Genomic DNA, 13,148 nt, shown 5'->3' with positions numbered 1-13,148 from the left:
GTAGAAGCTTCTTTTAGGTGTCTGAGGTGGTACAGGAGTCCTAGCATTGGGCCACTCTACTGCTCTCCCAAGAGCATGAGCAAGGAGCTGGATTCTAAGTTGAGCAGCCAGTATGTCCACTGGTGGCATTGTAGGCGGGTGACTGCTGAACCCCACTGGCCACAATCATGGCCCCTCCCAATTCCCTTCCAGTTTTACTGTTTCTTGAAATAATCACACTAATCTCTCCCATTTCTTAGAACTCGGCCCCGCCCCACTGATTCTATCTTCCAACCCTCTTCAGCCTAACTCCAATCACACCTCAGATCTTGTCATAATCAATTAACTTCTTCCCAGCCATACCTGAAATTTCAAATACCGCCTACCTTCTTTGTTTAGTCCTTCAGCACTCAAGTTCTGCCATCCCCAATAACCCATGAAGCACTAATGCACACTGCGACTGGTCTCTGCTTCTATACTCACTTCCCTGCCTGGCCAGCTTGAACTACGGCCAATCACTACAGGATCGCTCTTGCTCCCTCCTTTCCCCATGGTCACCTGCAAAAATCCTAGTCTTAGTTAAACCCAGCTGTCTGCACACTGTACGCCTGCACTGACTCAAGCTGAACTTGATCAAAGAAACACAACTGATTTCTCTTTGAAGTGCCAATATTACTTCTCTAATCCACTCGGCAGATGATCTAGCCTCTAAGCCAGCAATAGGAAAACACTATCTATCCCCAGGACCAGTGCCACAGCTTCCCAGCCCCTTGTCACTGAGAAACATTCCTTCCACATGACTTAGGCCACAAGTAGCTCTCACCTAAATTATTCTGTTATCACCTAAATTGCTACAAATGCCTCCTAACTGGTGTTTTTCACTGTGCCTCTCTACATTCAACAGAGATGCTACAGTAACCTGTTACAGCATTAGCTCAGACAGTTCAAGGGCTTCCCGTCTCACTCCACCCCAAGCCCTGCACTTGACTATCTCCAGCCTTCACTGTCTTTTCCTATTTAGCACTCATCACCTATACACTGTGTAATTTATTGTTTGAACTCCAAGAAGACAAGGATTTTCACTGTTGTATTCCTGGAGCTTATGTAACTCCTGCAACATAAGAACTCAATGAGTAGTTGCTGGATGGATTATCATCATTCATCTCAAGTGGCAGACAGGCCAAAAAACTTTTCACGTTTTAATTTGGAAGGCATTTCAACATTTTGCTTGATATAAAACTTATTTTAAATTGATTTAGTTTGAAATAAATAAAGCTGTCATTTACTAATTTTTTAAAGTTCAGGATGAGAAAGTTACTACAAAAAGGGCTACTGAGAATATTTAACTTACTAAAAAATGAAAGTATTTTGGTCATATACATAAAACTGGTATGCAAAAACAAAATTACCCTTGCTTATCTTTTCAACATTCCGTTTTTCCTGGTCACTTGGAAGAGGGAACAGTACTCAGCGGGCACTCAGAATACATGAACATGCCAGTAACCGTTACTACCAGCCAAATGATTTTTCTTGTACATCAAGCATTCGTGGGCTCAGAACAAAAGAATGAATCTAGACAGCTATGCTTCAACCCTGCTCCTAGGACCAGGGCAATAACCGCCAGAACACATCACTGGCAAGCGGTGTTTGGACCAATGTTCAAACCATTCAGAGAGATCGCTTCTTAAAACTGTTTCTGTTTGTATGGAAGTGGTATTTTTTTTAAAGATTTATTTTTATTATTATTTTTTTTATTGGAAAGGCAGATATACACAGAGGAGAGACAGAGAGCAAGATCTTCCGTCCGATGATTCACTCTCCAAGTGAGCGCAACAGCCGATGCTATGCCAATCCAAAGCCAGGAGCCTCTTCCGGGTCTCCCACGCGGGTGCAGGGTCCCAAAGCTTTGGGCCGTCCTGGACTGCTTTCCCGGGCCACAGGCAGGGAGCTGGAAGGGAAGCGGGGCTGCCGGGATAGAACCGGCGCCCACATGGGATCCCAGGCGTGCAAGGCAAGGACCTTAACCACTGTGCCACCGCGCTGGGCCCTGGAAGTGGCAATTTAATAAACTTCTTTTCTAGAACTAAGTCTTCAGCAGTTTCTCCCTCTGTCCTAGAATCGCTACTTAGGTAGAAATAATTGTCGATGTACTCCTTCCTGCCAAACAGTTAACACCATCTCATGTTCCCCTAGGTCTCTTCTCTTTCCTGTCTCCTTCAAATGGGAGTGTTCCCAAGTCCTCCTGTCTCAAGCCTCAGTAGTTCACTGTGCATCCTTAAAGTAGTCTCCAGAACTGAGAGCCACCGCAGGGAACAGAGACCCAGCTTCGACACTAACCCAGAACAAGAAGCCCTCTAACGCTGCACTAGCGACACACTGCTAGTTCCCATTCAGTAGCTGAGCAGATCTTTTTGGATACCAAGTCAAAAGTTTTTAGAAAAATGGAATTAAAAGGTAAGCTTATTTTGGTGGGGAAAAAAAAAAACTTTCTTGAGAAAGTTCATAGAAAATGAAAAATTATGCATGGATTTAAAAATCTTTTGCACCAAAATAATCTTTTAATTTCATTTCCCATGAAGTTTTTAAAAAGATTCATCTATTTTTATTATAAAGGCAGATTACAGAGTGAAGGAGACAGAAAGATCTTTCAGCCTCCACACCACTCCACAAATGGCTGCAACAGCCAGAGCTGAGCTGAGCCAAAGCCAGGCTCCTCTTCCGGGTCTCCCTCATGTGCATGCAGGGTTCCAAGGACTTGGGACATGCTCTGCTGCTTTCTCATGTCACAAGCAGAGAACTGGACTGGAAGAGGAGCAGCTGGGACACAAACTGCACCCATATGATTAGGGTGCTTGTGCCTAGGCTGTACGAGGGTGGCACTTGAGGGTGGAAGATTAGCCTGTGAGCCACAGTGCCAGTCCCTCCATGAAATTTTTGCAGGGCTTTTAATGTGTACAGGCCATGACATTATCATTATTAAATTTTATCTACTTGGTTTTTGAGTAACATTTTATGAGTCCATTAGGGAACCTGCTTTTGCTGCCTTCATGGAACTAACAACCATCCTGAATACTTTCCCTTAAAATTTTTTTCCCTTCTCTATTCTCTTTTCTTTCTCTTCTTCCTTCCTCCTTCCCTTTCTTTCATTTCCTTCCTGAAAGGTTCCAGTGCTATTTGTCCTTCAGGTCTCAGACCGGATGCCACCTCTGCCACTAAGTCTTTCTGGTTCCTAAACCCTCAGCTCCCTCACACCTTAGCAGCAGGTTAAAGTGTTTAACTGTCACATCCATTAGGTTAATAAATATATATGGAGATAGGGTAGGAAACCAGGCATCCATTTGATATAGTTCATATTGTTTCCTCTAGACTTTGATTTCCATTGGCAAGCAAACATTTGATCACTGACGTATAAACGGAAAACAAAGAGTAGCTGCACTTTGAGCAGTGGTTGTGGCATCACCTCCAATGTGTCACTTTCAAAATTCCAGTTACGGAGGATTGTCAAAACACAGTGAACATGTACTCTTCTAGAAACTTTCTTCTTAGTTATTCTACACTCTCAGTGTCTTCCACCTAGATCAAACCCTTGCAATGATGCCAGCATCTCATGCCAGAGGGCCACTTTCAAGTGTGGCTGCACTGTGAAGGCAGTGGAAACTGGCCAGAGTCCCTGGGTCCCTGCCACCTACTGGGAGGCCAGCACAGAGTTCCTGGTTCCTGGTTCCAGCCTAGCCTCACCCTAGCTGTTGTGGCCATTTAGCCAGTGAACCAGCAAATGGAACATTTCTCTCTCTCCATACTTTCAAATAAATAAGGCTTTATTTTATTTTATTTATTTTTAGTCACTTCTTCTAAAATGACCTTAAGGGAAGTTGCAACACGTGCACCCATGAAATTAGCCACTTTGCTTACAAATACCTTGCACGGTACACAGTCCTTGCTTCCTGGGAATATGGTTGCTGTGCTCTCATTAACTGCTCAGTGATCTTCCACCTGTGCAGCCTGCATTAGCTATCTCATACACACTTTGTGTACTCTTGTTCCAGTCTCCATCTGGTTTAGTTCACCATCCTTTCCCACTCTTATCTTTCTTCTCACTTTTAAAGGATTTTCCAACTTTGTTCATACGTTTTTGAGCCATTAGTACTTAAATAATGAAATGACACACACACTTTTCCTTTACTCTGGAGGCCATGCAAATTCTAACTGGCTGTCACACTGTCTGGGAGGACAGGTGCTCCTGTGTGTATGAACTGGGACCTCAGGGAAATTACGTCACCTCTCTGTGCTTGCCTGCTTGCTTTTTGCTTTGGAAATATCTTTTTATTTGAAAAGCAGAGTTACACAGAGAGAGACAGAGAGATCTTCCATCTGCTGCTTCACTCTCCACATGGCTCCAACAACCAGAGTTGGGCTGGTCTAAAGCTGGGAGCCGGAAGTTCTCTTGGGTCTCCCATGAGAGTATGGGCACCCAAGCACTGGGACACCCTCTGCTGCTTTCTCAAGCACATTAGCTGAGAGATGGACCGGAAGTAGAACAGTTGGGACTCTAACTGATGCCCATATGGGGTGTGGCTGTGACAGGCAGAGAATGAGCCTGCAATGCCATAGCACTAGCCTCTCTGTGCTTTCTAAAATGAAAATGCAGAAGTGTTCACTTCTCTGGGACTCACTTCACTGTATTATATTAATGAGACAGACGGTTTTCATTTAACAGATACTAAATGCGATATACACTGTGGCTATTATCATCTTCATTACTACCCAACGTACTGATTAAAGTGATCAATAGCCTAAGGAATGACATTAGTCCTTTGACTGTGGCACTGACCCAACAACTGAATGTTTCCAGACTTTGTCACATGTCTTATTAAAATAAAGATAACAGACGTATGACATTCTTTCACTGGTTAAAGTACATAGAGCTCCTGCTTACATAAACAAAACAGTTAAGCATCATCAATGAAGTTAAAATTAATCTAAAGGCAAGAATTTTTTGGAACTAGAGAATTTTTATGGTAATTGCTTGGTAAAGGACAAAGGAAATTAAGGAGCTCATTTGAAAGGCAACTAAACTTGGGGCTGACACTGTGGTGCAATGGGCTAGGGTTTTGACTGTAGTGCCAGCACCACATGGGCTGGTTCCTGTCTCCACTGCTTCATTTCTGATCCAGTTCCTTGCTTATGGCCTGGGACAGCAGGTCTCCTAACCTGGGAGACCTGGAAGAAGGTTCTGGCTCCTGACTCCTGACTTTGGATCAGCTCAGCTCTGGCTGTCATGGCCATTTGGGGAGTACACAAGCAGATGGAAGACCTTCTCTCTCTCCCCTTGTCTCTCTATAATATCTGCATTTTAACTAGCTAATAACTAAATATTTTTTTAAATCCCATGCAAAATTTTTTTATAATACTTAGGGATCTACAGCAAAATGGAAAAAAATGCAGGACATGAAAAAGGAAGAACTAGGCTCAGGCCCGCCTTTACCACTTCCTGGAGGTTTGACTTCAGGCAAACCGTCTACCGGTGAAATTCTCTGAACTGCCAGTGGTCAAGGCTTTAGTAGATTTCTCTCTTCACAAAGATGAGAGTCAGTAACAGCTGGCTGTGCTGCTGTAAGAATTAATGCTCACAAAACCAGATCTCAGCAAACTGTAACCTGTGACACTCAAGAAGCAATCCTTTCAAGTAGCAATTCTCTTTAATCCATTTGTGCTCTAATATACTGTGTCCTCACATTGTCACCTTCTGGTCTGCAGGTTATTTGTTTACAAAAGACCTCATTTTCACAGAGCACACACACTTCCCAGATTGTAGGTTATTTTAAAATCTAGTTACCCATGGCAACTTGGAGAAAAAAAAAAAAGGCAAGCTGGTGGGCAGGGATCTGAGTTACTCCAGAGCCTGCAGTCCAGGCAGCGCACATCCCAACTGCCAGTGTAGGCCTGTGTGGGAACTTGGTTCTGACTTCACAGCTGTTTAAGTACCACTCTGCTACTTGTTGGAGCAGCCATGCAACACTGCAAACTGTATGTCAGCCACACTTACTGCAGTTTAACAGCTGGATACATGAATTCCCATGGGCCTACTCTATATGTGAATGCAAATTCAACCATAATATGAATCATCTATCCAAAATTCTTTCAGTTGTAGAAGGTATATTAGTGCACTGAGGCAGGACATGTAAAATCAAACAGCTCCAGAACAACTCCGCAGTACTAATGCCAACTCCCTTTACTGTGGCTTTAAGCTGTCACGTGAGCAGTCAAATCTACCACAAGGCCGGCTAACATCGCACTTCTTCATCTCCAAATGGGGCTCCTCCAGGTCCACTCTAGTTTCACCAAACTGCCTAACTCCATTTCTCCATGAATTCTCCCGTGTTGTGGCACAGAGTGAAGCCGCATGGGAAGCCGGCAGCCCTCTGGCACCATGTCTGATCCTGATCCTACTTCCTGCTAGGGAGCCCGGGGTGCTGCAGCAGATGGTTCCTGTGCTGGGGTCTTGGAACCCACAGTGAGACCAGGCTAAAGTTCCAGGCTTGTGGCTCTGGCCTGGATCAGCCGGGGCGTGTCCACTGCATTTGTGGAGTGAGCCAGAGGATGGAAAATGCCTCTCTCTCTCTCTCTCTCTTCTTTCAAATAAATACAAATAAATGTTACCAAAAAACAAAACAAAACCCACTTCATTTCATCAACAAGTATCCATATTTGCAAATGTACCAAGCCTCCATAGCTTTCCATTTAATCTGTTCCACCTGAGGCTATACGTCTAGTGAACAATGAGAAATCTCGCCCCCCTCTTTTCAGCACAGGCTACTCAAGACACCAAAACTTTGGCCGACAGAAAGCAGGAACGGCCTCTGTGCCCTCCAGCCAACGTCACAATAATATTTAGTAGGATACTGCTACTGTAGACACCTCCTCCTGCCATCCACCTTGGCAATTCGCAGGACGTTTATGACACTCCAGAGCCCTTCTAGCCAAAAATGAACGAACAACTGACGTCACCTGCCAGTGTTAAAGTTTCCCGCCGAGTCAGATTCCCCCAAGTTCAGAATGACTTTGGGTGGAGGCCCAGGGAAGCCAAGTTTAATGACAACCCTGGGCTTTGGGTGAAGGAACCGCGGCGAGGGAACCCGGGAGCGACAGAGAGGGAGAGAGGCGAGGTGTCCCGGGCAGGCGGGCGGGCAGTGTATCCACCAGGTAGGGGCAAGCGCGCCCAGGGAGGGCGTGGACAGAGGGGCTGAGTGCAGAAGCCATGGGCTGAGCGCTGGGGCCACGGGCCGAGAGAAGGGGGCTGCTGCTCGCACCTGCACCCGAGAGGCGGCTCCGGTCCAGGTCGGTGGGTGACGTCCGCGGGACCCCCACGTCCCGGGAGGCGCAGCCGGCCGAGTCCCCGGGAAGCAGCAGCTCTTCTCCGTCGCCGGCCTCGCCCGCGTCCCCCGCGTCCCCCGCAGCCTCCAGCAGCCGCACGGCGCTGCCCGGGGCGCCTTTCCGCGGCTGGGCCCAGGCGACCCGCGGCAGGAGCGGCTCCCGCTCCTCATCCTCCTCCTCCGCCGCCAGGCTGCCGCCTTCCGCCTCACAGGCCTCCGCCATGGGCTCCCTCTGCGCCTTACACGCCGAGAACCGACCGGAGTGCCCAGGGTCCCGGATCCGGCCTCGGCATCGCGGGCAGCAGGAGCGGCTGGGTCCAGCCTACGCCACCTCACCAGCGCTCGGCTCCGGCCCGGCGGCCACACAGCGGCGCCACACCTCCAGGCTCGGCGGGCAACCCTGCGCCTGCGCACAAGGGCCGGGCGGCGCGGGGCGGGGCGGGGCTCGGCGGCGGGGCGGGGCGTGGGCGCGGCGGGGGGCGTCACCTGTCTCCCGGATCCCGGAAGCAGGAAGGTTACCTGGATCACCTCCGCAGCATGGCGGGGTCCCGAGGACCTTCTGCGCGAGTGGGGAGGGCAACGGGGTGGGCACATCTTCTCACCTTAGTAGGCCCCTCCCTTCACTACAGAATGCACAGTTTGCCACTAGCTGTACGAGCACCTAATCTATGTAACTAATTCTTCCGCTGAAGCTCAGTGAGAACAGGAACCTTGGCTTCGGGCATTCCTGAAAGCAGGTAGTTATCTTTGTTTGGCAACCCTCCTACGCCACAATGTGTTTGGACGTGTATCAGTTTAAGCAATCTTTTCCAAAGGTCATCTTTTGATTCCATTGGCTTTGCTTCCTAGTCCAAGGAGTTTTGTTCTTTATTAACTCACCTGTTGTTTGATTTCCTCTTTTTCTGATTGCTTGGAGCAGAAAATGATTGACTGTGGATACCCTTTTGTTTGCATATAAACATGTAAGGCTATGAGTTGTCCTACACATATTGCTATAGCTGGCTTTTGCCATTTTTGATATGTTACGTTTTCATTCTCACTTAATTAGAATAATTTTAACTTCCTTTGTGACGGCTTCTTTGACCTACTTTGAATTGTGTTTAATGCCCAGTTCACACGTAAGGACTTATTTTCGGGTGTTACTTAAGCCTGTGGTGGTCCAAAGAGGTCTCCAGGATTTCAGTCTTTTAAAATTCATACCTATTGGGCCTGGAGCGATGGTGTAGTGGTTGAAGTCCTCGCTCCAGCCGTTGTGGCCGCTTGGGGAATGAATCACCGGATGGAAGATCTTCGTCTCTGTCTCTCCTCTCTGTATATTCGCCTTTCCAATAAAAATAAAATAAATCTTTAAAAAAATTCATACCTGTTTATTTCAAAGTCCACAATATCACGATGAGCATCCTGTGTACACTTCAAGACAGATGTATATTTTGCCATTGAGTGCTCACATAAATATCAAGTATTGATACTGTTGCTCAAATTGCTTGTATTCTTATGAGTTTTCTTGTCCAATCCTGTTACTTACTGAGAGGAAATTATGACAGTCTTTGTAATTATGGTTAATCTGTCTTTGACTTCTGTCAGTTGAGTTTTTGCTCTGTGTATGTTGAGGTTCAGTGTGTACATAGGATTTTCACAGCTTAGGGTTCTTTAAAAATTGTTGTCCTGAATGTATCTTATCTTTGTTGATACTAACGGCTTGGAGTCTATTTTGTCTGGTGTTGATACAACCACTCTATTCTTCCAGTTGCCTAGTAAAACTTTTCCCATTCATTTTAGCCTACATGTGTTTTAGTAAAGTACATGTGACTTTCAGATAGCTTGTAGTTTATTCTCGATTTTTAAAAGAATTTATTGTGATAATGTCTGTCTTTTAATCGGAAGTTTTAGTCCATCTGCATTTAGTATGGTTGTATTTAGATACATCATTTCAAAATTTGCCTTCTATTTCTCTTTTTCCATGTTCTTTGAGGTTAATCTAATGTATCTGACTATTTCATCTGAATTTGATCGTTGGATTTGTGCTATGCTACTTTAATTTTAGTGGTCTACTAGTGTTTTCAATATGTATCTTTATATTATCTCAGTGTTCTGAGAAACCGTATGCTGCTTAACATAAACTGCAAAAATCTTGCAAAATTTTAGTTCCATTTATCCTCTTTCATGTATGCGATTGGTGTCACATAATACCATCTTTTATAAATGGCATATTTTCACATACTTTTTCAAAACCCCTTACACATAAATTCTAAATTCTTTTTGCAGTGAAATAAACTTTAGATGTGCTATGCACAGACTTTTGAAGTATCTTTATATATACATATCTTTAGACATACATACAGTCATTCTTGTTTTGATGTCTTTTAAATAAATTAGGAAAACGACTTGTAGTCTTATATTTATGAACTTTTGTTTTTTTAATTTAATTTTTAATATTGTGTACATAGTTGAGATAGATGCACACCCATGTGAGTCTTCAGTTAGAGTGGGGAGGGTTGAGGAATGGAAGAAGGTGGATAGGACAAATGCTTCATTTTTTTCCCTGTGTCTGCAGGACAGAAAGGAGAGGGGACCACCCTTTGCTGTCAGACTACATCGGCATCCAGAAATAGTTAATGGTCCTTTGATGAAGCTTTAGATACCCTGTTGTGGGGAAGAGTGTTCTCAGAGTGTTACTTGAGCAGTTTTGATAGTTCTGATGTCGTTGGCTTCTATGCACCAGAGTTGAGGAAATCTTTCCAAGGTCTGTTGGTTGACCAGGTTCACTTTAGTGCATTCACAGACCCAGGAACATGTTGTAAAGCTTGGCCAGGAGAGTGGCCAACCTATTCAGCTTTCCATCCTCGAATGAGGAATTTGACGTCCTCTGCTGGCCCAAATGAGCTGGTTGCCTCGGAGAGACAGAGTGACGGAGAGATAATCCATCCATCGGTTCACTCCCTAGATGGCCTCTGCAGCTAGGGCTTGCCTATTATGAAGCCAGGAGCCAGGGGCTTCATCTGAATCTCTACTGTGTGAGGCAGGGGGCCAATCACTTGGGCCATCTTCTACTGCTTTCCCAGGAAATTAGCAGTGGACTGGATTGGAAGTGGAGCAGGCAGGACATGAATTGGTGCCAGTCATTGCAGTCATTGGTTCAACCCACTATGCCACAATGCAGGTGTCACTTAGGTTACTTATTTTATTTAAAAAAAAAATGTTGGGGTGAGCATTTGATGCAGCAGTTAAGACATTGCTTAGTGTACTGGCACACCATCTCAGAATGCCTGAGTTGGAATCATGGCTTTGCTCCTAATTATGACTTCCTGCTAGTGTATGCCCAAAGAGGCAGCAGGTGACGGCCTTCATATTGGGCCCTTGCTAACCACATGGGAGACCTGGTTTGAGTTCTTGGCACTTGAATTTGGCCTGACCCAGCTCCACTTGTTACAGGAATTAGGAGAGGTAACCAAAGAATAGGAGGTCTCTGTCTCTCTCTGCCTTTCAGATAGGAAAAATAAATAATACATTTTAGTAATGCAGTTATGTTATTGATAAATTCTAAGTTTTTACTTATCTGAACTTATCCTTATTTCACCATCATTGTAAAATATTTTTGTGTGGAGGTGAAATTGGGCTAATTTATACTCTCATCTGTTCAAGCTCAACTGTATCAAAGTCAGTCCAATGTTCTAAAATCTTCATTATTTAAGAGACATGTCTCTCTATCCACTCACTCAGCACAAATTAAAAAAAAATTTTTTTATTTGCTTGAAAGACAGATTTTCCAACTACTAGTCATTTCCCCAAAGGTTACAACAGCTGCAGCTAGGCCAATTTGAAGCCAGTAGCCAGGAACTCCATCTGGATCTCTCAAGTGCTTGGTGGTGGTGACCCAGCAGTTGTTCACTACTTTCCTAGGCACATTAGTAGGAAGTCAGATGGAAGCAGAGCCAACTTGGACTTGAACCAGTCGTCCTGTGGGAAACTGGGGTTGCAGGTGGCAGCTTAACTTAATATGCCATGATGCTGGCCCTGACCCACCCAAACAATACTGTGTCATTTTCTCAAGCTGCCTTTAGGATTTTCTCTATCTTTTGGTTTTGATAGTTTGACTATGGTATTTTGGGTATAATTTTATACATGACCTTCCTGGATTTTCCGAGCTTCTTGAATATATGTATTTATATTTTACACAAAATTTGAGGAAATCTCAGTCATTATTTTTTCAAATATTTCCTAATTCCATTCTTTCTTTCTTCTAGTTTCCTTAAGCATATATGGTATTCTTGTTGAGATTGTCCCCAAAAGTTAATAGAGCTCAACTTACCTATTCTTTTTAAAATATCTTTTAGCTCTGTTTTCACATTGTATATTTTCTAATAATCTGTTTTAAATTCACTAAGACTAATTCACTTGCTAAGCTCTTCTAATGATTTTTTATTTACAATCCTATACTTTCTTCTTCTTTTTTTAAAGATTTATTTATTTATTGGAAAGGCAGATATACAGAGAGGAGGAGAGACAGAGAGGAAGATCTTCCGTCTGATGATTCACTCCCCAAGTGACCGCAATGGCCAATGCTATGCTGATCCGAAGCCAGGAACCAGGAACTTCCTCCAGATATTCCACACGGGTGCAGGGTCCCAAAGCTTTGGGCTGTCCTCCACTGCTTTCCCAGGCCACAAGCAGGGAGCTGGATGGGAAGTGGAGCTGCGGGGATTAGAACCGGCACCCATATGGGATCCCAGTGGATTCAAGGCGAGGACTTTAGCCACTAGGCCACGCCACCAGGCCTGATCCTATACTTTCAATCTAGGATTTTATCATTTATTTTTTGTTCTTTTTCTCCACTGATATTTTCTATGTATTAGTTCATCATGACTATACACAAATGTTTAATAATTATAAGCATAATAACCATAAGTGTATATATTTATAAGTTTTCATATATAGATATAAAACTTTCTGTCTTTGCTAATTGTTACATCTTCATCATCTTGGGGTCAGCTTCTCTTCTTTGATTTTTCTCTTGACTGTGGGCCAAACTTTCCTGTCTCTCTTAGAAATCTGTTAGTTGTTTGCTGTATTCTAAGCATTGTGGATGTTACATTGTGGAGCCACTAAATTCTGATGTCTTCCTCTAATGTAGTTAACTTGGCTGAAATGGAACACCTGAAGTTTCTGATGGTTGCTTACAGCACTTCAGCTGCTACTTTCTGCTGGGCTCCCTGTGGCTCCCACCATGTGCACACAGGTAAGGAAAAACAACCAAGGATTCTGACAGGGTCTATGTGCATTTCCTGGTGTTCTCTTTGTTATTTGTTCCTTTCCAGAATTTCTCTGCTCTAGCTCCAGCTCTTCTGAGAAACCCAACTGCATCCTTTAATTCCTGAAACTATGAAGGCTGTACCCTGGGCTCAGTGTGATGACTCAGTAGCTAAATCTTTGCATTGTACATGTCAGGATCCCATGTGAGCACTGGTTTGTGTTCTGACTGCTCCAGTTCAGTCAAGCTCCCTGATTTTGGCCTGGGAAAGTAGTAGAGGACGGCCCAAAGCCTTGGGACTCTGCACTTGCATGGGAGACCTGGAAGAAGCCAATGGCTCCTGGTTTCAGATAAGGTCAGCTCTGGCCATTGTGGCCACTTGGGGAGTGAACCAGTGGACGGAAAATCTTTGTTTCTCCTTCTCTTTTTAAATCTGCCTTCCCAATAAAAATAAATACATCCTAACTAAATAAATAAAAAGACTGTACCCTTCCAGTGGAGTTTCACCTCCCCTACATATTGGGAAGAGTCCTCAGCTGAAAAAACAC

The 13,148-nt window shown here is 44.4% G+C and overlaps 1 protein-coding gene and 1 long non-coding RNA gene across 4 annotated transcripts in view; one reads left to right on the top strand and one right to left on the bottom strand.

Annotated features, from left to right (window-relative positions):
* Positions 1 to 7,679, bottom strand: part of PI4K2B (phosphatidylinositol 4-kinase type 2 beta) — a 34,342-nt gene extending 26,663 nt beyond the window's left edge. For all 3 annotated transcript variants that reach the window (XM_040965848.1, XM_040965849.1, XM_040965850.1), the window contains exon 1: positions 7,290 to 7,679. In XM_040965848.1, the coding sequence (XP_040821782.1) occupies positions 7,290 to 7,575 (286 nt within the window). In that variant the 5' untranslated portion in view covers positions 7,576 to 7,679. The remainder of the gene's footprint in view (positions 1 to 7,289) is intronic.
* A 198-nt stretch (positions 7,680 to 7,877) lies between these two features.
* LOC121146854 lies at positions 7,878 to 12,676 on the top strand. Its single transcript, XR_005882259.1, has 2 exons — positions 7,878 to 8,089; positions 12,484 to 12,676. It is a non-coding gene; the product is annotated as an uncharacterized LOC121146854 (long non-coding RNA).
* Positions 12,677 to 13,148: the final 472 nt, after the last annotated feature.

The sequence above is a fragment of the Ochotona curzoniae genome, unplaced genomic scaffold, assembly GCF_017591425.1.
Source record: "Ochotona curzoniae isolate NIBS_2020 unplaced genomic scaffold, NIBS_Ocur_1.0 scaffold_4505, whole genome shotgun sequence".
Taxonomy (NCBI): Eukaryota; Metazoa; Chordata; class Mammalia; order Lagomorpha; family Ochotonidae; genus Ochotona; species Ochotona curzoniae.
Note: the sequence above shows the minus strand (reverse complement) of the source record. Positions and strands in the feature narration are given on the sequence as shown.